The sequence below is a fragment of the Ambystoma mexicanum genome, chromosome 2q, assembly GCF_040938575.1.
Source record: "Ambystoma mexicanum isolate Mex_15411 chromosome 2q, UKY_AmexF1_1, whole genome shotgun sequence".
In the NCBI taxonomy this organism is placed as follows: Eukaryota; Metazoa; Chordata; class Amphibia; order Caudata; family Ambystomatidae; genus Ambystoma; species Ambystoma mexicanum.
The window spans coordinates 57,656,509-57,684,323 of NC_090924.1; the positions used below are offsets into that span (position 1 = coordinate 57,656,509).

The window sequence follows — 27,815 nt, forward strand, 5'->3', positions numbered from 1 at the left end:
ATAGAAATTCCGGAACGCCCAAACACTACCGTCCATGGACTTTGAGGTTGCTGGGCCTCGTGGCATGCTTAATTTGTCTGGTGCCATAGGCCAGACTAAGAATGAGATGCATAAAGATAGATTTTCCGTATTGTATTGAGCCCATGTGTTTACATGAACCAGTTTTTTCCAAGATATACTGAGCTAACTGATTACTAGAAAATGCACCAAGGTGTATCGAAAAGTTCCAAGATGCTATGCCTGTCAAATGTGCAATGACAAGTCTTCCAAGCCTGTGAACTGGCTTGACTGCGCTCAACATCCTTAGAGCTATAACAGGATCCACAGTTCTCCTTTTGGCACTCTACGACCCCTCAAAATACCTGCTGCATTTTGAGCCATTTTGAGCCATCCGGACGCGGGTTTAACACATTGCCACTTGTGGGCTCCACGACGTGGTAGCAACTGTCTCAAGTGCCAACTAGATTGCAGGAACCGATTGAACTCGCCTGGGTCGAATGCAGCAGGTTGCTCTGAACCCTTGGAACCTATCATTTCAGATGCCGACTCAGCTCATTGGGAGTCTGCACCTTTGAACCAACTTTACGCCAACCACCAGTGGAATCACATTGAATGTCTCAACATTGGGTCAACTACAGCTAAAGAGCCAAGAAGCAAGCTTAATACCATCAAGTGCCAAATATGATAATAAAGGTATTGTGAAGTAGTTCTGTCTCCCTCGTTCACTTTCTGGGACCTTAGTGACTTTCCTTCTCTTCCTTTTTCTTCCAAGACATATCCTTGAACAGTAACATTGTTGCCAATCTATTGCCTAAACACCCCTGCTCATCTACGCAGATTGCGCTTTCACAACAGTCTGCATTCTGTGTTTTGTTTATTACACCGGGGTGGGTTTTCCTAGTGTTTTTCAATTAATTGTTTCCGTTTATTGTTGGATTAAAGTACCTATATTTTTATAGAACATTGATTAGACTATTTTATTTTGAAACTATAATAAAGTTGTTTGGTAGGCTGCTGTTATGAGCTCCGAACCCTCCTGAAGATATAGCCCGTGCTTTCACTCTGCTACCAATAGATGCGAGAGAGGTATACCTTTAAACTGGGATCACTGCTGGTTTGGTAGCAATGTGGGACTGAGTAGGTAGTTTCACCACTACTCATCCGATAACTCCTGCATTGGAGCCATTTTGTCACATGCACAGCCAGCTTAAATGCAGTGGTAGTTTCTTCTGAGCAGGAACCATCCACAGAACTGGCTGTTTGTCCATGTTCATACTCGTAGAAGAGCTTCCACTGTGCTCTTGGCTGTTGCACTCTCTAGCCACTCTCAGTGTGGCTAGAGAGGCGCCGCTATTATGGCATGCTCGGTCAATATATGTTGTGACAGGAAAGCAAAGTAGCAAGATAGTGTGTGTTATGTGGTTGGGTTCATCGGACATAATTGTAAGCGGCAAAATGAAAACTGGAGGAACAGCTATTAGTACCGTGAGCTTTTTTGTCTTTTGGTTTCTGGGGTTTGAACTCTGATTCACAAGTGCTCAAAATGGTCCTTTTTGCAACAGGAATACACGTTTCAGATTGGCCAGCTTGTGCGCATACTTATTTAACTGCGCAAATCCCCGCTTCCACATCTTAGTTGGTTGCCTAGGACCTATGAGCATTTTAGTTGCTTTCTTTTTGATCTGTTGTCTTTTGATCAAGGTTGTGATCCTTACGTGGGGATTTTTTTTAATGTGGGGCCTAAGCGATCCTTGAGCTCATTTTAGCTTGCTTTCTCTTGGCACTGGTTTAGGGAAGGTTTTTTTAATTTGGCCTTGATGTATGTCTGACATGCATCTTGTGAAAATAGAATGGATTTTAGTGTTCCTTTAAAAATGTTAGCATTGGGCCACACCACTGAAGACAGTCCAGTGCTCCCCCTCACCTCCCCACCGCCTCCCCCCAAGGTCTGGATCAAAATTGGGGACATTATTTTCTGTCTTTTTAGAGAATAAACTGTCACTCTGAAAGTTTACTTAGCAAGGATATATATCTGCAATAGAATGCCACATAAAACTTGGGTAGCTATAATCATAATCGCTCATGTTTTTAGCACCTACTGCGCTAGAGAAGTGTACGCTCACACCCATCATTTGGGCTGAATTGGTCACCTTATGACTAATGCTTATGGTCTCTTTTTTATTTATTTTGTTTTGTGCCTAGCTGTTCTGCAATGATGGAGAATACAATTCCATGGCCTCTGCCTTCTTCACCACACCTGAGCGAAGTGTACGCAGCCTCTTTCATGACCCAGCAGGTTTGTATCCCTTCCATGCCACAGATGTGTGTTGCTTGTGTCTGCTAGATGTCTTGTGACAGCTGATGGAAACAATTGTTCATGCAGTCATTCCTTTCAGGTTTCTTTTGCATAACAAAAAACATGGGTCTTACACTTAGGAAATACCCAGGTCTCATAATTCTGAACTCCCTGCCATTGCTACTCTGGCCATCAGCTGGCAATGCTGAGGGTAGACCACTTTTGCTTTTTAGTGCCCCTTGAAAGCTTAGTACTTGACTCCTCCTCTGTGCTGCAAGTCTATTTTTATCAACATGCCAAGCCCTAACAAGCATATGTCTCAGTGAAGAGTTAATGTATTTGTACAAGGCATAACAAGCAGTGTTGCATAGCAATTTGCTAGGCAATTATGCATGTTTGCTAATTAAATTGACACTTGTCGCAAAACTAGCTATTTAAGTTACCCTGTTCAATGAAAGCACAACTCACCCTACATTCCTCTCTTGCCCCGGTCTCTTTCCACCCTCGTATTTCTGTTCCCTGTGAGTTCAAAGGGGCTAATGGAGGGAGAGTGCAGCAGTAACCCTCTCCTCCAATCTTAAGCACCAAAGGCCTATGTGGGAGTGCTAGGTAAGATTATTTTATTTCTTTTTTTCCTTTTCAAATAATTAAACTTAATTGGGATGATAGTTTAAGCTAACTATATCCTGTCTGGCAAAGACCAGTATGTTAGCTTTCTCTTTTTTTTTAAAGGACAGTCATGTAATTTCATTCCTAAAAATGTAAGTTGTTAATTAATTGCAGACGCGCTTCAAAAGTATGTAGAGCAGAAAGCACAAGAAATAAATAGTGATAAATTGGAAATTCTTGTTATTAAAAAAGCCCAGACCAGATAAAAAAAAAAGCATTTCAATAGTCTTGGCAACAAAATATTTAGGATAGTGAAAATGACAGAATATCTGGGAATAAAAATCGGTGCTGACAGAGGAGAAAAACCTTGGACTGAACATCTGCAGCTCAAAATAAATCAATTAACCGCACAAGCCATGATCCGAAAAAGAAAATGATACATTTTACACGCAACCCATCATAGATTTTTACAACCAAAAAGTGATCCTTACCCTAGCTTAAGCAGGCGATACTGGCCTAGGAATATCGTGGGAGATATGGGACAAACTCGATGGTTCCTTTTGGAAGAAAATCTTAAGACTACCGAAAACAGTACCAATTGGAGCTCTACGACATGAACTAGGATTGTACTCGTTAATTAGTCAAATAATCTGGAAAGCCCTGACAAACTTCAGAAAAGTAGAATCACCTGCTTGCCCACCGCAATACATCATCCACTCAGCAACTGAAATATCTGATTTTTGTCCGTCAATTTCATGGAGAGAAAAATGCATGGAAATTCTAACTGACCTAAAAGTAAAACCTGAGACCTTATGGAACCAGCCAAAAACAAAGACACTACTTATGTCCATTGATTGGGCTGAAACAGAACGCATTTGAAAGTCCTCTAAAGTACACGCTATGTCAGAAAAACTAACAACAAGGATACTGCACTACACCCTAGCACCAAGTTGCGGATTGAATACTGACATATGGAGGGAAGTACTTTATGGTTTTTCTGATTTATTCCACCAGAGGAGTGCTGGGCATCGTTCTTGAAACAATGATGAACAAATTGGAACGTGCACCAGTAAACCACCAAAAACAAGGGAAAAGTGAACAAGAGCCAAGAATGAAAAGAGATAAAATATAAGGAGGCTTCACATATACCCAATCTCTCTTACAGCGCAAGGAATATCAAGACTGAAATTAATATGTGATAAACTTTTCTTGGCTCTTGTATGGGAGGGAAATTAACTCAAAGCAGAAGTTTGTAATTTTACTAAATGCTAACAAAAAATAAAAAAATACAGTATTGCTAGTGTAAAACACTTTTGTCTCTAAGCTTTACAGTAACATTTAGGTTAATGCATCTACATCTCATAGTTTAAACTATATTTCATTTAATTGGGGAAGATGCATCACATTGACGAGTGAACACTTTTTGAAATGTACATGATCACGCAACCAAATGCTTTGGTGGAAAACCTAGGTCTGTGTCATGTTTGTTGCATAAATCTCTGCAACTGGTGCTCAACCCAGGAGCTGGTACCATACTCATTGTCATTCGAACTGATCACCCTGTTTCCTGATAACAGCTACCCTGAAAGTGAGACTGCCATCTTGCATAATTAATAGACAAAGCTAACTAGATGTTTACACAAAGCAGTTAACAATAATTCCATCCACTCTGTACATCTACAGATCTGCTGCAATACCATAGACTTTAGTTAGCCTCCAGAGCTCGCTTTGCTCTATGATTATGATTGCATTATATATTTGCATCTGTGATGGTGCTGGCCAAACTGTTTTCAGAACCTTTTGATCACATCCATTTATTTATTTGTGTCCATTCATACAGCTAACGTTTTACATTTTACAGCCACTCATCCATGGCTTGCAAAGTCTGCTCGCCCACTTGAGTAGATTGTATGAATGGTGAATACCATTTGCTGGGGATGTTTGAATCTTTTATTTAACATTTAGTTTGTTTGCAATAAATGTCAAATACAAGTTTCACTGTGAATGGTTGGCTTCTGGTGGCAGCAGTGTGCCAAACATAAAGTGGGTTTGTGGTGACTTGCACCATTTTCAAAAAATAGATTTATATTTTTTGTCATCCTTTGCCATGGGCCAGGCGTATTTCTCTTAAATCGAATAGATAAACAAAGTTTTGCGACCTGCAGGTCTAGCAGAATTTTAAATAATTTGCCAGGCCTTACTCATCTCACTAATGTATTACTTCAGCGGTAGACAAAAATGCTATATGGATGCTCATTTTATGTTTTGTTTACAAATAATGTCTGTTGACATTAAAAATATGAGTAAAACATTACTAATCAAATGGGTTGGTTTGCTAATCAAGAAAATTGTAATTGGCAAATTCTGCTAATCAATTTTTGAAAACTAATGTATGCCTTGCTGTACCTCCAGTGAGGTTTGAGACTTGACAGGCCATCAGGTGTCAGTGAAAGCAGACCTTTGTGCACCGTCTCCAAAGACTCAATATGTCCTCGACCTGGCCAGTCTTGGATATTGGGCAGCACTGTATATATAACAGGTCTTTCTCCACCAGTGACTTTATGTATTGCTTGAGAGTAGCACTTGCTGCACTGGAAGAGCAGGTTTGGCCAGGAATTATCACTCTTACAACAGCTTTTTCTAGAAGGTGTTTCTTTATAATTAGCCCTTGGCCTTCCATGCTGGCTATCACATGTTTGTAGTATATTGGGAACATGTAAAACACTTTGAAGAACAGACCTCAATAGTCATTTATGTCTGCCTTGATTTTAGGTTCCTTTAATCCGCTCACCCTTGGCCTGTTCACCATCGTCTACTTTTTCCTGGCCTGCTGGACATATGGCCTGACTGTGTCAGCAGGAGTCTTCATTCCAGCTCTTCTAATTGGGGCCGCCTGGGGAAGACTGATTGGCATCCTGCTCTCCTCGATACGTGGTGGCGTTGTGAGTGTTTGAAAACCACATAAATGTAATCTTTCTTGTGGGAGCTAACTTTCCTGTCGCGTATGTGTTTAATATCCGGTCGTCCACTTGATATAAAATTTCAGAGTTTTTTCCAAAGTGTTTTAATGTTCTTTTACATTATCGAGACGCTGTTCCCATCACCTTGACAAAGTTGTCCTCTTATTATGATGACCATTATATTTCACAATTGAGTAATGGGTCACTGTGTTACTCATATTTTAATTGGTAGAGGTTTTTTATTGTTACTGCTCTGTGTCATTTCAATGTTGGCTGGGTTGTGTGCGTCCAGTTAGTCATAGGATCCAAGCTATGAATGTTCTTTGTGTTGTATGCCTGTTGTTCTGTTAGGCCCAAGTATTAAACGGTATATAAGCATAACAGCTATAGTTGCATATTGCTGAGATATGTTTAGACACATTGCTTTAATTTAACATGAAGTATCTATGCATTGGATTCCCCTTTCCTCTCACCATTTCCATTTCATTTATCCTCTTTGGCCCTTCCTCATTCAGCCTCTCCTATTTATCTTACCTGCGTTATTCCTTGCAGTTTGTTTTATGTTGAGAAACTCGTGGATTTATTTTGATAGACTCTTTTGTGTTCCCTTCCCTTTTCAGGCTTGGGCTGACCCTGGAAAGTATGCTCTCATGGGAGCGGCAGCCCAGCTGGGTAAGTGCTGCTTTATGTTGTCTATGGTTGGCTTGTGTGCATTATTGTAAACCTTGATTAAAAAAAAAGTTGACCAATACTCCTAGCACACACTGGTTAGCTGCTGTTGATCACCTATCCTATTGCAAAATGTAATTTGCGCTTCAGAATATTCCTCCTAATTGTGTACATGGTTTACGAAGTGTGTGTCAAAGGTCTGTGAATGGGAAATCTTAATGCTGTTAATCACTGTGCTTTCTCTTGGTTGGTTTGTGACCTGTTCCTTTCCCAGTTAAAATATGTTCTTACAAGGATGTGTTCAAAATGATTTTGTGTGATTTTAACCCACAGCCCATAATGCTCCACATATCAGAGCTGTAATGTCAAACTGATTTTTAGGTTTCCTTGACTGACTTTAGTAGTTATCTAGTTACGCTGTTTTATGCCCCTAGTCAACTTTTACTAGCAGATCTTCTTTTCCAAAGTTTCAGTGGAAGTTATAAATCATGTTGGATTTGCTGCCCCATACGCCATAAGGCTACCTTGCCATGGTTGTTCCCGAAGTGCTCCATTTTGTCCTTTTGGTGAGTGTTGGGTCTGTAAGGAACTCATGGTGGCAACAGTAAAGACACACAAGAGATCACAGTTCAAGGGTGTTTATTAAACTGTATAATCGGTGAGAAAAAAGCCTAATCTATACCTAAATCTAAGATGAGAGCAAGTTATGACCATCAAATAATAATAAGGCAGTCCTAGTGGCGTCTTGTCAAATACAATTGGCCTATACTAAAAAACCTATTGCCAATCCTTACAACTAAGTTACAAAATAGTGTGGGATAAGGTTCACAAGAAAAGAAAAAGTATTCACCAAATGATAAGTTAGGAAGGTATGGCTGGGGCCTCCCTTCCCCGTGTTTTTAGCACGGGACACTCCTGGGCCTCGCCAGCACAAGGTTACAGTTCCTTTTCAGCGATGCCAGGACCTTCTGGGGCCAAGTCTTTCCTAGAAAGTCTCTTGCCTTTGAAGGCCTGCTGGACCATAAACAATAAAGAAACAAAAGTTCCTTTGGTCATCTTTCATGTTGGGCGATTGCTCTTCGCCCCTTGGATCTCCCCCAGCCTGGCTCTGACCCTTCTTGCAACGTTGGCCTCCCTCAGTCGGGTTCACTACAGCCTTTCACTGAAAACGTAACATTTGAAAATACTCAATGTCTTCGCTGGGATCCCTCAGTCGGGTTCACGGTTGCCCATATCAAAGTTCACTCAGTTTTCGTCAATGTGTCAAAGACTTTCTAGTGTACGAAGGGTTTTGCTCAACACTCGTAGGACCACTTTGAGACTTCATGTTGGCCTCTACTAAGGCCTCTTGGTTCTCGTAGTTTCCACAAAAAGCTCCAATCACATTCCTTCGAATGAGCGCCCCCGCAGCATCAGACCACTCTGCTTCTGGACCTTTTTACTATGTTTTTTTTTTAAAAGTTCAATTTACACAAGTTCTTTGTTCAACAATGTTGCCGCCTGCAACCTTGAGCCCAGGATGGTTCGGTTTGCTATCAGTCTTCTCTGACTCACTGGCTCTGCTGAACTGTTGGAGCTTCTTGTCTCGGGAGTCAAGAACGGCACCACGGCGGCAAGCGCTTCTCCCCGCTTTGGCTATGAGCACGGGAGGGCCCTGTGTGTCGTTGACACTTGTCACACCACACGCCAGCTGGACTTCCCGGTCTTATGATTTCCCTTTCGGAGCTTTGCAGGTCTGAGTTGAAAAGGGCAAGGGCAATTCCCTCCACGTTGTCCCTCCAGGTCTCGCCGCCTTTCTGCTCCGTTTGAACTGCCAGTCCGGAATGGCTGTTTCCTCGTGCGTTCAGCCTTGCTCAAAGTGTGCTCTCGTGCTTCGCCTTTTATCCCTGTGGGAAAGGGACAGGGCCGTCGGGTGTGCGTAGTTATTGTCAATTGCCTGACTCAGCCTGACTCTTGTGTTGGGACATGTCAGGTAAACGGCTCTGGTGTTAGTCCATTGGCTTTCCCGGTGTACGAAAGTGTTTGTGTCGCAAAAGGTTAGGGGGTAGAGCTTCTAAATATCCTACCAGGTAGAATGGGGAAAAGGTGTTCTAAGGAAGGGTGTACCGCATCTCGCCCATCGGTGTCCCATTTCCACTCCCCGAAGACCCCCACCCCTCCCCCATCCAGGTGATCCTCCCCCCATGGTCCACCCCCTTGAACTGGATCCAATAGCGATGGCCATGCCCTGGCCGCCTGGATGGACAGATCTCCAGGGACCAGCTGGTGAGACACCTTCAAGTTTCTCACAGGTCCTGGGATGTGGCAGCTGTGTAGGTTTATTTTTTGCTGCAATACTGCATCCTTTTAACCATGCTGGCAGTTGCTTCCTCCCTGAACCTGAGCAAAATGACATTACTTGGTCCTGGACAAGGCTGTTTTCTTTGTTGCTTTTCTGTGTTTTTACAGCGTGAACAGACATTTTTTCTTTGTACAACTGTGTGGGAAGCTGGTTATGTATTTCTCTCCTCAAGAGGGGCAGGTGCAGATGGCTTCATGTTGAGCTGCTAGAGATCAGCATTATAAACCCAAAATATATTTGTGTGCCTGGACTGTGGAAGCAGGGGGAAACCTACATTGTGTGTGGGAGCTACAGTCTAATCCTGGATCGAGTGATCAGACGATTCCCATCACGAAAAATGTATCTGACTAATATATAGAGCTCTTATGCTTGGAGGGGTTTGATTAAAGTCCTCAACCATGGTTCCATATATGATTGAGTGGTGTGTAGTGAAGGATCCTGTAATGGATCCGATTATTTTGAAGATCACCTGCTACAGTCTTGCTAGCACTGATTGTAAGCCCTTACTTCTGCCTGTTTCTTTTATTATTTATTTTTTGCCCATGAGCTAGCACACAAATTTGGCAACTGTATAAGTTGCGGTCTGGTCAATAAGTGGACAATACAAAGGCAAGTGCTGAATACTTGTGGTGAACCCCACCACTTAACCGATTTCTTGGACATACAGCTTGTCAGTAGACTTCGAAGTATTAACCCAACATTTAGCACATAATGGTGAGAGAATGGCAGGTGATGGTAAGCGCCACTAGAAACTGAATAATTTCTCCAAGAAAGTCTTGCCCGGGGTCCGGGATTGTCTGCATTCTCTAACGAGCACCACAGTGTGGTGGTGGATAAGCTCAGATCCCGCTCAACAGTACTGGAACATGTGGGAAGTCCGTTTTAGGAAGTGGACAAGAGGTCATATTATTAAGTCTTTTTTTATCAAGGAAAATTAGGCCGATCTTTTCCCTTTCCCTGTAGAGGTTTTTGCCCATTCTGTAACAAAGAAAAAGGTGCTTGTCAGGATGTCTTGCAATGAAAATCAGTCCTCTATCATAAGCCCAATCTCCTCTAAATCTGTCCCTACCAATAACAAGTAAAGATTAACATAGTTTCTACCAGAACAAGCTCTGGAAGGTGATTTCTTCTCAATCCATGTAAAGTCTTGGCTAATTTCGGACACATGCCCAAATATTTTGAGTATCCTTCCAGCTACACAGTTCATAGTTCCGGATAAAAATGTCTCTTTTCTCCGGTTTCTCCCAAGCCATGTTCTTGGTTTTACTGTTCTAAATAAGATTTGTGCTTTTCTCCCCGTCTTTGGTTTTGCTTTATGGTGCTCCACCCTAGTCTATTGTGATTCTCACCCCCACTTGGGGAATAGTATTTCTCATTCCTTCCTGGATTGTAGTACTTCTCAATTCCTCATTGGGTCTACCCCTGCTTCGAGCTATTTCTTTCACCCGTGCTTGGGGATTCCTCTTTCCCTGGCTTGGGGCTTGACCGATTATATCCACCTGTAAGAGCTGAATACCTTGGTAGCTGCAGCAGTCTTTCTCCGGGGAAAATGTCTCTTGGCTGGACACGTTTTATGATGGATGTTTAGAATCTGGCCTGGAAAACATATTTTAGGAGGCACCCTAGTTATGATGACTCAGGAGCTGAGAGAGTTAAGCCAAAATCCAATCCAGGTATGTGGATGAGCAGTCAAGGCTTAGTCTCCGAGTGTGAGTGACACCAGGGGCCCTCAATGAGTCCACACAGAATAGCACACAATTCAATTTCAGACAGTCGGCTATAAAAATAGTTGTTTATTTTAGGCCTTCACTCTATAATCCAAATATATACAATCACCACTGTAAGAACACACTGGACAGGTTGTGGCTTTTAAACAAAAATTAGTCTTTTATTGACTAAAAAAGAGCAAAACAAACTGGATCAAAAACTCCCCTTCAAAGTAGTCCAAAGCAGCTTGTATCTGGGGCTTTTTAAAGGATAAGGTTGGACTCTGGCTCTAGTCCTCGTAAACCCAGCTAATTTCTGGAGCTCCTTCCTCGCCTTCAAGCCTGTTCTGAAACAGAAGGGAGAAGAACCTGTCAGTCCCTTCTTGGTGTCTTCTTTATATAGGGGCTGGAGTGCCATTGTCCAGTCAGGGATCACCATACTGTGAAGCCTTGATAAGCCCCCGCAAGCTCTGCCCCCTTCTTTCCAGAATGAAGGCCACCATAACATTTTCTGAACTGGACAACCACGGGGACTGCTGTTCGGATTCTCATGTTCCTGTGTGTTGGGTATGTCAATATAAACATAGTCTATTTGTAAATCAGAGTTTATTGGCCATAACTCATCTCGTTAAGGGAAAGGGTATTCCAAAGTTTTATTGTTCTATACTGCTTCTGTTGACTGTTTTCACTGTCTATATTTTTATGTAGACATGTGGCTTTTGCACTGGCGTTCTCGCTCACCTGCTTATGGCTTGTTTATCTGACGCTCCCGGCTGCAGCGGGGGATCTGGGAACGGCCCTGTTCTTCACTGCGTATAACGTAGCAGTCGTGTCGGCGAACTCTTCCCAACACGTGTTTGCGCAACCGGCATTACCTTCCTCACCGCTGTTGGTTACACTAGCAGCGTCTTTGCAATGGGAGGTTGTCCAGGGTGCACTGTTCCCTCACTATGTGTCTTCCATTCCATTCTCGGTTGTTGTCAGCTGGCCACACTCCCTGGGCGGTTATACTTGCCCTTATTCAGACACGAGCCCATCAGCAAGCTGTTCATGGCTATGGGCTTTACAACCACTTAATAGACATCAAGTAATGTAATTATGTAATGCAGGCAAGTGATGTAGATGAAGTAAATGATGGAAACCAATCACACGAACAGTATCCTTACTTTGGAAGTTGAAACGCAAAGATGAATGGGGGGGGGGAGGGGCACCTTGTGCCCAAAGGTCATAGGGTCCAACACAGTGTTTCTCACAGGCAAGTATTCGCTGTACAAAGGATGCAATGGGCTTGTGGTGAAGTTTTCTCTTTTCATCCAGACCCAAGGCTAACCGGCCAAGGTTTGACAACCAAAGGTGAGTGGTATGGGGACGGGAGACAAAGGGTCTTGTTCCCAAGTTCTCCTATGGAGGATGGATGGTGGACATGCACACTGATGCTTACTGTTAGGAAAGACTTCTTGTTTAGGCAATGTTTCCTCCATATTCTATTCTATGTACCCACAAACATTTTACTTTGTTTTTTTAACCTGTCCTGACTTTTTAACAGAGAAACCTTCAGCTTCACTTCTGTGGCCTTTTGTTCATTTGTCATGTGGAAACTGATCAGTTCTTCAGACTATTAGTACTGGGAAACTGTTTCCCTTTTGTCTTTTACTTTTTACCTGTTTGGGTAACTTTTTTAAACCATTCACACAGTGTCTTTCAATGCAGTGCAGTCAGGATACTTTAGTATCACCCTTGTATTTTACACTGCAGATTTTTGGTTACTTTCATATGTGCTTAAAGAGAAGCTGGTGGCAGCAGATGCAGTTTTACCATTTGTGCATTCTTTTTAGTGTGCTCATTCACATTTACTGCGTCTGGCTACTAAATGTGGCTAGTGTCCTAAAATGGCTGTGCCAGGAGATTGTTTGCTTGTTCTTTGGCCATATTGTTTCTTGGCCTTCTTCCTGCCTTCTCAGGAAGTTCCTTATATGGTCATTCTATTTATGTGTGGACCCAGGAAGTGGGTGGGGACTGCCTGGTCCCATTCCACAACCATGGTGCCACAGAGTTGAGTGTATGCATGAGTGAAACACACAGTGGTTGCTGATTCGACCACTGCTATCTGTTTGAATGGTGCACTTGGCTTCCAGCCAGTATTTAGGAAAGGAAGTAATCTTACTTACCTGTAATGGTGTTGAGAATTCTTCTGGAACATTTTTCACCACCACAATAACCTTTCCTACTTTGAGAAGAACCTTTTGTGCCTTTTGGACACAAGGGCACATTCAACATAGGGATTGGACTTTTACATTTAGGGTGTTATTCTTGTGAACTGCTTTTCCTTACTGTATTATTACTTACCTACTTTTAGTTGTTTAAGTGAATGGTATACTTTTCTGCAAACCTAAGGTGGCTGTATGTATATTTGATGATTGAGTGATGTGTGATAATACTACGTGCTCGTTTCATTTTTCTAGTGTGCTTTGGGCCTATAATAGAGTAGTATTAGGGAGAATTCTCTTATAAGGCTAATTTTCCAAACCTAGTGAGACCCCCAGCAGCTTTGCTGGATTTTTGGGGTTTGTTTTTTTCTCCTGCTAAGAGTGAGACTCTTTTTCCTCCCACTCTTAGGCATGATTTGAGGTATGTCTGACTCTTTGTGTGCTTATGGGCTATGGGGCCTTTTACTCCATAGGGTATCATCTATTGTTTGTGTGTTACACAGCACCCTCAGTGCAGTAACACAGAGGTGTCATAGTGACCCCCAAACATAGGCTCCATACCCTGGGACTGACTACTGTCTCCCAGGGCATGTAATGTCACCATTGACTTTACTAGTCCAAACCATCATACTGTGGAAGTACTGGAAGGGCGTAATTAGATTGCCCCTGGGTCTGTTTTTCAAAGGGGCACTGTGCAGTCCCCCCTTGTCGAGTTTCTGGCTGGTGGCAGTGGTTACCACGCATAATATTCCACTGGAATATTTCCTGTGGGATTTTCCCATTAATTTTAAACAAGACCACTTTTTTGGTGCAATGTTAAAGAAAACGCTGGATTATTTAATATTAAATCAATGTTTGGACCTTTTTGCCAGAACACTTTTCTAAAATGGCATTTGTGTCCGTCTCTGTAACTCTAACCAAGGTCGAGTCCTTTGTTCCACTATTTTGGCAGGCTTCTCCACAGAAGCCCTCCAAATGGTGCCACTCTGTCTGGGTTCCACATGATGTGTGGGGAGGGGAATTGGCACCCTGGTCTGCGTTGCCTTAGCAACCAAGTCGCACTCTATTCTGATTGGCCTGGTGGTGAGCAGCCCGGCTCACCACTTAGCATGTGTGAGTGACAGCTAGGCTGTTGAATGGGGGTTTTTCTGCATAAAAGCAGGGCCTTTTGGACTGGAACTTCAGAAGTCGCCACAGGACCTAAGAATCCGAAGAGGGAAGAAGCTGAGCCATCTGCAACGACGTCACCACTGGTGGAGCCCTGCTGCAACGAACTCACCACTTTCCCAACGACAAGAGAAGACCACCTGCTGGACGAGTCTTCTTCCTTTGAGCTGGTGGGATCAACCAGTTCGCCCCTTTCGCCTTCCAAAGACTTCTTAGTCGAATCACCCGTGCCAAGCACCCCAGCGGCCGCATAGCCAAACTTCACCACTTTGACCGCGAATAAAAGGAACGCACCTTTTAACCGACGAACTCCGCGGCTGGTTTCATCCCTGGGCAGTGCAACGACTCAAAGTTTCCTCCTCGACGAGATCCTCTCTTCCCCTGGTCGAAACAACGAACTGAAACCACTGCCAGGAACAACTGCCACCGCTGGAGCTTCCTCTCTCTTTAAGGTACTGTGTTCTGCCTGGCCCCCCCTTTCTTCGGTTTGCCCAAGGTGACCCTTAAATCCTAGGCTTTCCAACTGGGTTGGCCCCAGACCTTCTAACTTTACTTCTTGTATCACCCCAACCTCTTTTGAACATTCTGCAAAGACTTTTAGTGCATTTTAAACTGTGTGATCTTGGGTACATTTCGCTTTGCTCCATTTAAAGTGGGCCTGGCTTATGAACTTTGGCTCTACAGTGTATACTGCCTTTACTCCCTTGCTTTGAACTTCTAAAAGTGTTGGGAACTGTTTTATTTTTATGCCCTGCCTTTTTCTCTCCCTTTAACTTAACCATTGGAGTGCCATCTAGGTTACGCGCTCACATCTGTTTTAACAAATGGTGGTGTTTTAACTCTGACTTGTCTAATAGTTATCAAGGGAGGTGTTTATACTTTACTTGATTGTGTTTTAACTTGCTTTTGATTTAGAGTGCTAGTGTATTGCCTAAAATGTGTTTTAAATAAATAATGATATACTTTTGATGCAAAGCTCTGGTCAGTGTTTGTTTGCTCTACTGTGTTTTTAGCCCTATTGTGTATACTCTATATACTGTCCTACTCTTCTTGAGAGGTCTGACTGCTCAGCCACAGCTACCAGGTAAATCTGGGTGGTGCAGACTGCTACCAATTGGCTTTACTGCTTACTCCTGTAGTCTTAATCTTCTTGCAGTGTTCCCCAAGGGAACTGCACAGGATTCTGACTGTCTAAGTGAAATTTTGTGCTTCGCTGTGTGGATTCATTGTGGACCCCTAAGCCCACTCCCTCGCTCCTGAGACCAAGTCTTGACCACTCGCCATGCTTACCTTTGGTTAGGTTTGGCTAACTTCTGAGTTCCCCTGTTCACTATAACTAGGGTGGCCTCCTGAAATATGTCCATCAGGCCAGATTTTAGAAATCCATCTCAACTCACCGCCCTCCCACCCCCCAAATCTGATTTTCGAACATATCTTGTGGAGGTCGCTGGGGGCCCAATCTTCCACCCTTCCTTCTGGTGGGAGGTGCCCAGGATTTGCAGGTTTGAGGATTCTTCCGGTCGAATCCAACAATGCAGGCCTCCTTGGGACATGCACAAGATAGAGGGAGAGTTCCAGCAATGATCACATTTGACAGGTGATGACCGGCATCGTTCCAGTCACAGAAGCTGCTCCAGGACAGGTTCCCTTTAAGGTGGAATTCGGGGAGAAAGCAACTTACGACACAAGCTGACAACCACCAACGTTCCAGACTTGAACGTGGAACAGCACCGCTTCTGGCTAGGCACCTCACTGGAGAGCTCGTCAGTCCACCGGGCAGTCAAGGGACACTTCCGAAGGCTCTTAGGGGCTGGATCATCAAAGGCATTGGCACTATTTGGACCCACTAGTGAGGGCTGCAGCACCGCTCAGGGTCGTTGGAGATAAAGCAGAGGAGCAGGGCTTCACCACGATGGGCACTGAGGGGTTGCTGGACCACTTCAGGAGCCTTGAATGCAAACAGGATCCTCTACAAAAGGGGACCTATATTTGAGAAAAGATGTTCTACTTGACATCACGTGAGAGGACATAGATTGAGCAACAGCGCCACAGTATACAGGAGTGAAACAGATGAGAAGCTCTTTAAAGAGCCAGCTCCTGGAGTCCTGATGAAGACAGATGGCAAAATTGAGGTACACGTGTACCATACCCTAGAGGGCCGAACCACAGTGTGTCAACATCAGTTTCTTTTTATAACCTACTGTATGACATTTATTGCCATAGGGAATATGACCAATGCCTTCTTGTGTTTTGGAATACATAATTTGGGGCACACTAAATGAGTGGCTTGTAAAGGTGGAATGGCTGGACCGTTGGTGATATCAGACCCTCTGAAACAAATTATAGTTGTTGGCTAAAGTTGTTTCCCAGATGGTTCATCTTAAGATATTGAGTTATGGATCATGCACAGTGATGTCTTTGCACAATGTGATAGTAACACCGTTGCACTTTACAATGAATTCTCTAATGTTTTTGTGATTAAAGTATTAAGCATATTGCACTAGCTTATCATATGCGAGGAGTATTTATTAGGGAATGGTGTGTCCGTGTGGCCCTGTACCAGTTCCTGGGGACTCCTGAAAACACAGGTGTTTAGGTGGGGGTCCGTATTCTTTACTTTAGATTGTGGTTGTTACTCCCACCTACTGTGAGTAGGACCCACATTGAGAGGGTGAACCAACAATAGAGATTCAAACTACAATATGGCCAAATAACAAGGTGGTCTCATGGCATGGCCATTTTAGGGCACTAGCCAAGTTTAGGAGCCATATGCAGTAAACACAAATGTGTACACCAAAAAAGAATGTAAAGTCGGTAAAAATGTAAATGCTGCCACCAGCTTGTCTTTAGGCACCTATAAAAGTAATGAAAAATCCTGCATTGTAAGGAGCTGTGTGCAGTGTAACAATACAATAATTCTACAGGGAAACATTTTCCCAGTACTGATAGTGTGAAGGGCTGATTAGGTTCTCCATAAAAAGAAATGGGAAAATGGAGAAGGCTTCACTTCCCTTTTAAAAAGTCAGGACAGGTTTAAAAACAGAGCAAAACGAATCAGATTCCATAGGACCAATGGAGGGAAAGTTGCAAAGAGAACATCTTTCCGAACGACGCAGAACTGCGTCTCGCGTTCCTTCTTGGCCTTCCGCTTATTTTCTTCGGGTTCTGCTCGTTCAGTTGCTGCTTGACAGGTCGTCTGGTATGGTCCGATTCCCTCTTTAGGTATGGCCGAGCCCCCTTGACGGGGGACTGCATAGGGAAGAGCAGCATTACAGGGATCTCGGCGCTCCTCTGGTCTGCACGCTCTCTGTATGTGTCGATCTCTACTCAGCGGGACGTCTCTTCCTACTGCTCTGTCTGCAGCACTTGCTTCTCTTTGTTGCTCTCACTTTCTTTTAAACTCCAGGTTATGAGATTGGACATCTTTGTGAGTCGAGCACATTACCATAAAGGATTCAGACAACCTAGCAGCCATGCTGAAGGGAACTTGTAAATAGTTGTCTTTAATTCCTGCATAACAAACAAATAAATTGGACTTTTCAGATAAGGGAGGATGAATAATAGATAAAGGTGCGCAATAAAGATGCTCTGAATTAAAGGTTTTCCAGAATTCACTGAGTGCCCCATTATAACCTATGGCGCCAGTAAAAAAAGGTTTTGACAGCTCCTCCAGCGTCACATCCATTGTTCATTAAACCCTTGATACCTGAAAAGATTAAGGAAGGACTATTTTAATTACCTTACATCAATATACAAGGAGAATGAACCCTCAGATAACAAGGCACAATTTAGCCTCCAGTTTGGCACACCAAATGTACCAGAAAGTTTTATTTCTGAGGAATTCCAGGTTGAGAGACCTTTAGGACAACCTGCAAACAGCCAGTGGGGTGGACACCTAACCTGCACTACGAAGACCAGAGGCATGGGAGCATGCTGATGCATCATACATACAGCTCATGTCCAAGGCCGTGGACTACACTGGGTGGAGTAGGCCTCAGTTACCATTCGAACATGATGATCTGACAGACATCCTAGATGAGGGTCCTCAGATACTATATTACCTTTTCATATTGCTCTGCAGAAAAGGGTGGCAGCGAATTGGGACACACTAGAAACCAATCCAGCTGTAAATAAAAATTTGACCAAAAAGTAACACCCTTCCAGTAGTGACCCCAACTACCTGTCAAAACACTCTACTCCAGAGAGTATGGTGGTGCAGGCAGCTACAGCAACTTCTAAGCAAGCAGCTTAACCTACCATCCCTCCAGATGGGGCGTATGGTGCTTAAATCAGCCTACTCCACATGTGCCCTTGCAAAATTTACATTCACTCTATCGAACTGCATTTACATGGTAGCAGAGCACATTCCTGAGTGAGGTCAAAGAGACTGGTTCTTAGCCATAATTGGAGACAGCAAAGAAGTCATGTGCGAGTCTCTTCAGTCAGGTCTGGATTCTGCTGACGGCATCAGCAGAGCCATGGCTACGAGCACCGTTATACGCAGATTTGCGAATGTTCCCTCGTGGTGGACGAGGAAGAGGTGCGAAGCCAGCTCAAGCGGGGGCATCTTTACCATCTGCCACTGCATCAGCTGCCTCAAAACCTCTGAGGTCTTGAGTCACAGTTCACCAGTGGGGGGCAGACTGTCTCAGCATCTAGAAAAATGGCAAGTCATTACTTCAGATGCTTGGGCATTGGAAACCATAGATCATGGGTACTTCCTTCCTTTTATGCGGAGACCTCAGAGCAATCCACCGGGGACCCTCTCTTTGAGGATTACAGATCCGCTCCTTGTGCAGGAAATTTTAACCTTGCTAGAGAAAGGTGCTATAAAACCAGTGCCTGTAGCGGAGAGGAACAAGGGATGGTATTCCCCCTATTTTCTAATACCCGAGAAGAACGGAGGACTGGGACCCATCTTGGACTTGATACTTGAACAAGTTCCGCAGGAAGGACAAGTTCAAGATGGTCACACTTTCTCAGATCCTTCTGGCCCTCCAACTCCAGGACTGGATGGTGTCATTGGACCTTCAGGGGGCTTATTTTCATTTTCCTATACATCTCAAACACAGAAAACACCTGAAAAATACCAGAAAATTAAAATACAATTTCGAGTTCTGCCTTTCAGGCGAACCTCCGCCCCAAGGGTTTTTACCAAACTGATGGCGATGGTGGCAGCGAGTCTCAGGAGGTGGGGGGGATTCACGTCTACCCCTAACTGGAAGATTGGCTGATTGGGGCACGTTCTCCCAAACAAGTCCTGGATCATCTCAACGTCACCTACCACTCTTCACAGACTGGGCTTCTCCCTCAATTACAAGAAGTCCCATATGACACCTTCTCAAAAGTTCTAGTTCATCGGAGCTGTGCTAGATACATCCTTGGGAAAGAGCTTGCCACCTGAGGTGAGGGCTCAAGACATGCTGTAGATGGTCACTAAACTTCAGAGTGCCCAACATCTCCCGGCCTTGTATTTTTTGATGTTGCTCGGCCTCATTGCATACTACATTTTCCTGGTGCCAGAGGCCCGCCTGAGAATGGGATCCCTTCAATGGGCCCTCAGAACTCACCCAGTTCTCAGGAAAGATGTCAGACCTACTTCAGGTTCCATGTAGAGTAGCAGAGGATCTTTTGTGGTGTGCCTGCAAGGACAACATTCTGAAGGAAGAATCTTTTTGGCAACCATGGTTGGAGATAACAGTATATATACGGATGCCTCACTCAAGCGGTGGGGAGCCCACACCAACAATCTGACAGTCAGCGGTCGTTGGTCTCCATCGGAGTCCAAACTACATATCAATCTTTTGGAGCTGAGGGCAATCAGACGAGCCCTGAAAGCCTTCCTGCCCTCTGTGTGGGGGAAAGAATGTTCTGATAATGACGGACAATAGTGGCCATGTACTACCTCAACAAGAGAGGAGGTGTAGGGTTGTTAGGCAGAGTTTCTGCAGTACCCTTTGGGACCACTACACACAACTAAGACTACAGGTGTAAGCAAAACCAACCTTTAAGACTGTACTACACAGTTTTGTGGTAGCACTGCTGAGCAGTCAGGCTTATCTCGAGGGAATGTGAGCTGTAAGGATGTTACATGGAGCTCTATAATTACAAGTACTCAAATAGACACTTGTACTCAAGATTTCTTGGTAAAACACTTATTAATTTACTGCACAGTCAGTCAGAAAACATTCACTAGTAGGAGGTAATCTATATCACACAAAGATATACTTCAGTACTTCACAATATCGGGTTCTGAGGCATTGAAACTACTTTGAAGGAGGAGCAAAATGGCATTCAGTGCATTTGGGGTAGGAGCAAAAAAGGAATAAGTTAATAAAAATGATATTACAGTTACTCTTAAACAGTGCAAATAGTTTGAGTTCACCAGAGGAGCTGATTCAATGCAATTGGTTCGGCCAAAGTCAATGGGCTAAAGTCTCGTATAGGATAAAGCAGTTCTGGAAGTTAACCAGAAAAGTCTTTGCCAAAGTTCTCAGAAGTAGTTCATAAAAGATATATTCTTATGTCGCGTCACAAGCTGACTAGGTCTGCAAGTTGCCAAAGTTTCAAGCACTTTCGCAGTGAGAGGTAAATTCTTTCGGTCAGGTTTTCACAGTACCTTTAGAATGAAGAAAAAGATGCAGCTGAAGACGTCTGATCCTGGCAGACCTCGCTGTTCTTGAGCCTCAGTCGTGTGGACAAGCGGGAGGATGTCGGGGGACTCATGCACTGCACGGGGACTGGTAAAAAACTGGCGAAAGCAAATCTTCGATTCCGTTAGCTATCGTCAAGCTCAAAAACTGGTGTCCCTCTCCCTGGCTATTCGGTTTCCTGCAGCACTCTGAGGAAAATACAACCAGCTCTGAGAATGGTGTCCAGGTGGCTTACGAGTTGATTGGTCCCACCAACTCAAAGGGAGAAGTCGTCCTTGAAGGGCTTCTCTGCCGAGATGAACTTGGCGATTCAGACCTGCTGCAGGGCTTCACCGGGCAAACCAACGGTCCAGGAGTTGCAACAGCCATCGTCTCCGAGCTCGTCTTCGGTTCTTTCGTTCCAGTGGTCGACTCTGCCTTCGAAGCCAAGAGACTCTCCTCTTAAACAGTTTTCTCCCATTCATTCCAGCCTAGCTGCCACTCACCCAGCAGCGTGGCTGTCCTTGCCGGATGGTCGCCAGCCAATCACACGAGAGTGCATTTGGGTCTCCTAGGAGATAAATCACAGGGACTTTCGGGCACCTCCCTCACTTCCTGCTCACCCCAAACACTCGAGTAACAGAGGTGGTCTTCAGTCCTGAAGCCCGCCAAAGGTGTAGGAACAAAGGTACCAAACCTGGTTTGGGCCACAGAGACAAACTCTAGAAAAACCTTTCCAAAAAGAAATGGCAAAAAAAGATGACCGGACCCGTTTAAACAAAGCAGGCTCAGACGCCATCTTGGCGCCCGCGATTGAACGCTACCAGTGTTGGCGGTCGGGAAAAATCATGGTAGTTTGTAAAACCACTGCCACCAGCCATTTCGAGAGGAAAGGGTAGCATTTGACTGCTGCAGGAGTTTCTAGACCTAGGGGATACTAGGTAACCCCTCCAGCACTCTGTAAAATAGGGTGTGCTGGATCTAGGAATTTGAAAAGACCAGTGAAGTCAATTTCACTTTACTTTCTCTGGGAAACAGTAGTTTATCCCAGAGAAGGTATTTAAACCTTGGGACAGCCTAAAAAGCTTCCCTATGTCACTGCACTGAGGGTGCTGTGTGAGACACATGAAAAGATGATGCCTATGGAGTTGTCTAAAAACCCCATAAACACAGAAAACAAACAGAATTTAAAAGTACAGAGTCCCAAAGTTCAGCAAAAGAGCTAGGGGCCTCTAAGGTAGAGAGGAGTTAGCAAATTTTGAGAATTCTCCCTACAAGGTGTACCGATAAAGTATTTGTGGGGCAGTAACGTGGTCTATGAATCACACGTTCACAAAACATTACTGCCCGCAGTCTTCCCTCAGTCAGGATGGGAGCTGTAGAAAAGCAGACCTGCATTTGGTTCATGAAAACCTATAAGAAACTGATTCTTACTCCCTCCACCAAATCCAGCACTGCTTTGGGAGTCTACCAAAGATGAGGAATACGTGGGAGGACACAATACATTTGAAGAACAAGTTACTTACCCCTGGTAATGTTCTTTCGACTGGATGTTCCTCCCATGTATTCCTCATCGCCCTCCCAACTTACCCCACAGTAGAATTTCCCGGGCTATTGCAGCTTTTGTTCCTTCAAGGCGGAGTACGGTCATTCCCGTGATTATGCAGGCATTTCTACTGTAAGGAAAAACAGAACTGAATCCAATGGGTGCTGCACGTGCTATATATACCTTCGATGACATCATCCTCGAGACGCAGGCCCTCGAGGGACATTGAGTCGACGCACAGCGCCCTCTGCCAAAAAAAATAATTACGAAACAGCTAGAGCTGGATATCGAATATCAAAGATGAGGAATATGTGGTAGCAACATCCAGTCGAAAGAACGTTACAGTGGTAAGTAACTTGTTGTTCTGTATTCAGTGAAAAAACGTTAAAGGGACGTTATGGTTAAGTTGCACCAATAAAAACCTGAAATTCAGTTAAAAAAAAGAAGGGGCGTTATGGTTTTAAGAAAAGCCTAAAAACCTGAGAAATTCACCAGTTATGGTAAGCGAAGCATCCATAACTCGCGCCACCACGGTGCACAGCTAAGATGAACACCCAGGACATCAAAGTTGACATCACAAATAACATTGACGACATTTGTGGCGGTGCGAGTAATGGTTATAACTGGCGAATTTCTGGGGGGTTTTTTTCTGTGAATTTCATAGGTTTTTGAGTGATAATGTTTCATGTTACATCACTGTATATGTTAAGAATTCCTCTTTTAGCATATATGAAAGAACTGTAAAACCTCCTTTAACAAACATATTTTTTCAACCCATACTAATGTGTGCCGTGATCAGCAGCGCATGTTGGGGATTCAAGTCGTGGTTAAATTGCCTAGGGCATGAGACTCGACCATTACCCCAGACCCACCAAACCAGCACTGTTATCCACTGCACCTACCCTGCATCCTAGTTCAGTGTCCACAATACCGTCAATGTGACAAATGGTCCGTGCTCATGGCTTGCAGCCATGGCCAGTCTTCACAATCCATGGGGCATGGGCTTCGGCCGTGCCACATGCCTCAATAAGTATATCGGAGTAGGCAATCGTCCTTGCTGAGAGCCAGGCCCACTGTCCATGCACCAAAGTTACATCACAATATTTTGTACTTGCATTTTGACACTTTAGAAAAAAATAAAACACAGGACAGATTTGCAAAACCATGCTTTGAGGTCCTTGCTGATGCTCCTCGCAAATGTTTTCTGCAATCCTGTCCAGCACTTCCGGCTTTAGCTACAAGCAGAATTTCTTTTCCCATTTAAACCTATCCCGATTACGAAAAACTTGACCGCGTAGCTGGTCTCTGGTGGCCATGCCCACATTAACCCCTTAGTCTGTCCCTCATGGTTATGTCCAGTAGCCAGATCGTCCGGGTCATGACCTTTATGACCCGAAAGGCCATGACCCGAAAAATCTGGTCACTGCCATGGCCACAGGTTATCCCTCTGTCACCAAAAGTATATCACTATTTTTTGTACCTAGATGACACTTTTCAAAAAATAAAACGGACACATTTGCAAAAACATGCTTTTGGGTTTTTGCTAATGCTCCTTGCACGAGTTTGCTGCAAATCCGTCCATGTCTTATTTTTTTCAAAAGTGTCAAAATGTACGTACAAAAAACAGTCCTATAACTTGGCCCCCACTTGACAAAATCCATTCACACTTTGCACAAACATTCAAGGTTGGGTCTATAATCTTTCTGAAAACCTTGTGCAGATTCGTCAAACAGCAACAAAGTTATAAGCTATCTAAAAATGTAGAGATCCCCCTCTAATGTTGCCCCCTTTTGGTGAAACAGCACCTAACTTTTCAGAACCATTCAGGGTCAGGTCTAAAATGATATTGCACATTTTCATGCAGTTTGATTGAGTGGCGCCAACGTTTTAAGCCATTCAAACACAGTTTTTCACTGACCCTGTAATACAGAAATATGCATAGATGTTCGCTAACGGCACAGGAAGATCCACGAACATCTGGGATGTTCACAGACTTCGTAGAAGAAAAATCACCCGATTTATGGCTTTTTATGGCCCTATCCCATCCATCTTCATCACCCCTCACCTCCGCAGCGATTGTTTAGTTTGACAAGTTCAATGTTGTGTTTTAATGTTTTTACCGCGATGTCCGCTTAAAAGGGGCGCAGTTTGCAAATCCAACATGGCGTCTATTTCAAAAGTTTTGCTACACCACACATTTTTAACTGACCAATCAGAGGGCGCCTATGAAGTCAGCGAACGTCACGCTGCTCTCTGATTGGTCAAGAGGCGTCCGAGGACTTGGAATCAGGAAATAGACCGGACCCAGATATCACTAATTTGTTTTACCTACTTTTTTACTGAAAGGATTGAAATCAAATTTGCAAAAGCACGCTTTCAGGAGCAAGCCACCGTTCCTCACGCAAGTTTGGTGCAAATCTGTCAAGCGGTTTGTGCTGTAGGCGCGAGCAACATTTTTTTTCCATTGTCTGAGAATTTCAGAAATGTTGGGACACCCCCCCTATAACTTTGCCATCCCTGGACGAAACCGCACCAAACTTCACAAAACCATTCTGAGGTGGCCATATACTTGTTTTGTGAGGGTTCAACAAACGGCACCAAAGTTATAAGGCGCCTATAAAGTGCTCTTTCTATGAGTTGAGCAACTTAACCAGAACACAAGGCTGCTACTGCAGACCCTGCGACTTGTGGATCTGCTTAGATCACATGCTATGCATAGGCCGACATCTAGTGGCTGGCAGTCCTGGAGTATTACCTTATTTGTTCTTGAATCGGGGCATCGACCGGGCATGCCAGTAATACTATCCCTAGTGTGACATCCCCTGTACACATGGTCCTTCACGCGTCTAGGTCTCTCAGATTGTTTTTTTTCCACCATCAAAGTCTGACGCAAGTTGCAGAATTCCTTCTTCTGGCTAACGCTATTAATTATACCAAGTTTAAATTCGATGGCCATACACTGCAAGATTTTTGGCCACGGCTTTCAAGGACAGGTTCCTCGCCAACCACGACTGATTCAACAAATCTGTACTGTGGCCTAACTAGGCCCCGTCGGGCATCGGCCCTTCACAGTAGGGAGAATGGGGGAGTTCATAATTTCTTATATTAGAGAATGCCTATTTCCGTATTCTTCCAGTTCCATCGCCAGCTGCCATCTCTCTAGGTTATGAGGAATACATCATTTAAATTTTGCCCTTCCTGTAAGGACTCTCACAGGGTGTGTAACCTCTGCCTTCCTAGAGATCTTCCTTGAAACAGTGCAAGTTCTGCAAACTTTTTTGACCAAAAACATAATGGACCAGAAGACTAGGCACTGGGCCCATCACGCCATTCAGGCCAAGGCTGTCCAGATTTGGCAGCATCTGCGTCCTAAGTGGCGTTGAGAGTGATAGGGACCCGACGGTTTTCTGCGTGCAAGCCCCCAACTCCAACAGGCAGGCTGGCAGTTCTGCTACGGAGACAACGCCGGACGGCTCATGCACCCACACTTCACACCTCACTAAACGCCCCCCCATGGCCAACAGTCGACTGCGTCATCGATCGATAAGCCACATGTGGTGTCGAAGGGAAGGTCCGAAAAGTCCGTCCTCTAGGCCATCGCATTTGCTACATGACCGGTCCCCAAAACAGACACCGAAGTCCGTTTCCGGCACTGCTAACAAAACCGACAAATCCTCGGGTACCTTTCTAATAATACCAAAATGAGACACCTCCTTAAAAACGTCCCAGCCACTCTCCTTGAATCCCAAACGTCGAAACACTCGATCTTCGAAGCCCCTATCCTCAAATGCACCTGTTTCAAGGGATAAAGAAATATCTGCCCCTTGTGACAACCTCTCAGGGACAATGCACTACAAACAACCCTCTACATCAGAGGCTTTCCCTAACCCTGTTCCGACAATTTTCCCAAGCTCCGCACAATGGACCCTTGAACAATTTGATAGAGTAATGAGGAGCATGTCTAGCTTTAATTCTTTTGATCAACCCCCTGATAAACTGTCCAGGCTCCAAGGGCCCTCTCAAAGCGAAGCAGCTAAAAAGCAGGCCAATGCCAAAAGACCCTGCCTAGACACTGCCCAGCATAGTACCTCAGTAAACACCCCTGAGCACCTATACTACATCGACACTTCAGGCTCGCAGGACCCTAGTTCAATAGCAGACCTAGGAGACCTAGATGACACAGACCAAAATTATGATGATGGCGATGGACCATGCACCAGACCATCACAACCAACCCGTAGGTGATTCCCCTGTAGACAATCACCTGCAGTATAATGTGCTCCTCCTAAAAGCTGCAGAACATTTTAAAAAATTGATACCCAGGAGGCTCAAGTCGCCAAGGACTTTGTAGAGGACATCCTTGGGGATAAAAGTTCATACCACTCCTGCAGTCAATCCAAAAGCGCATTCAGCCTTCATTACTTGCCCCGAACCTTACAAGGGTATTGAGATGATGTTTAGACCAGCCCCATCAGACCCATTATACATCGGGGGCCAATTAAAGCCTGATTTTCTTGTCGTGACTACCGCAAGGAAAAGAGCGGGCACTCCCTTAGCCTATGCCAAAGCCCTTCCTGACGAGGAGAGCAAGAAAATATATACAGTGGGCAGGAAGGTTGCTTCCTCTGCTGCTTATCAAGAAAGAATAGCCAATAGTACAACACTCTTGGTAAGTTATAATTGCCACAAATGGGATGAGATCTCGCATCAAATCAACTGTCTCAGAACCCCTTAAATCACAGCTTTCAAAAACAATAGCTGAGGGTAAGCAGGCGGCAAGTTGCATCCTGAAAAATAATCTAGACGCAGCAGAATAATGCAGGCCGTATTCTAGCTGAGGGTACCCTCGTTAAGCGCAATCCGGTTTTAAACAGGAAACACAAGCCACCCTTCTAAATATGCCAATTGAACCAAACACCTTGCAACTCTGACCTCCTGGCAATAGGGACCCAACCTTTGGTATAAATCTGAACTACACAGGTTGGTAGTGTGGCTGAGCAGCCAGGCTTATATCAAGAGGGGTCAATGTGAGCAGTATGTTTGTAACAGTTTCACAGTGAGTTATTTAATTAAACGCTTACACACAAGGTTTCTTGATTGTTAAATTAATAAATAATTGTTTAGTCAGTTATATAGGCCTTCTTCATAAGGGAGCAAATCACATGTACTTTAACGTATACTTTCAAACGCACACTTGGTCACTCTAAATCAGATGATACCCATTGGGGTTGGCACACAGACCCTTCCTACATCCTAAGGTGACTTAAATAGCTAGGACACTGTGGACATTGATACATCACTGGTACATTTTAGAGTTGTACTGTTTGTGGTGCAAAGGTTAGATATAGGAATAAAAGCTAGGTTAACACAACACTTCATAAACAGGTAAGTACTTTTTAAAACCCCTTTCCTGTGGGAAAGGTGAAGCAGAGAGTCAGAGGTAGAAGAGTCTTTCAGGGAAGCAGGCAAGTCAATGTTAGTTTTTTTTAAAATACTTTCTTTATTGACATTTCACATAAACTACAACAACAAACCAAACCCAAATACCCCCGCACCCACCTTCCCTACATGACACGTAGATATTCCACATATCTGAAGTCGGGCCAAAGTGCATGGAAAATAAACCACATAATGCGACAATGCAAAGTACACACCACACCGCGGCAGATCCCGAAACCCACC

General features: G+C 44.2%; 1 protein-coding gene across 2 annotated transcripts in view; it reads left to right on the top strand.

Annotated features, from left to right (window-relative positions):
• Positions 1-27,815, top strand: part of CLCN7 (chloride voltage-gated channel 7) — an 823,350-nt gene that overhangs the window by 534,711 nt on the left and 260,824 nt on the right. For both annotated transcript variants that reach the window (XM_069646815.1, XM_069646816.1), the window contains 3 exons: positions 2,203-2,296; positions 5,678-5,847; positions 6,486-6,537. In XM_069646815.1, coding sequence (XP_069502916.1) covers positions 2,203-2,296; positions 5,678-5,847; positions 6,486-6,537 — 316 coding nt within the window. The remainder of the gene's footprint in view (positions 1-2,202; positions 2,297-5,677; positions 5,848-6,485; positions 6,538-27,815) is intronic.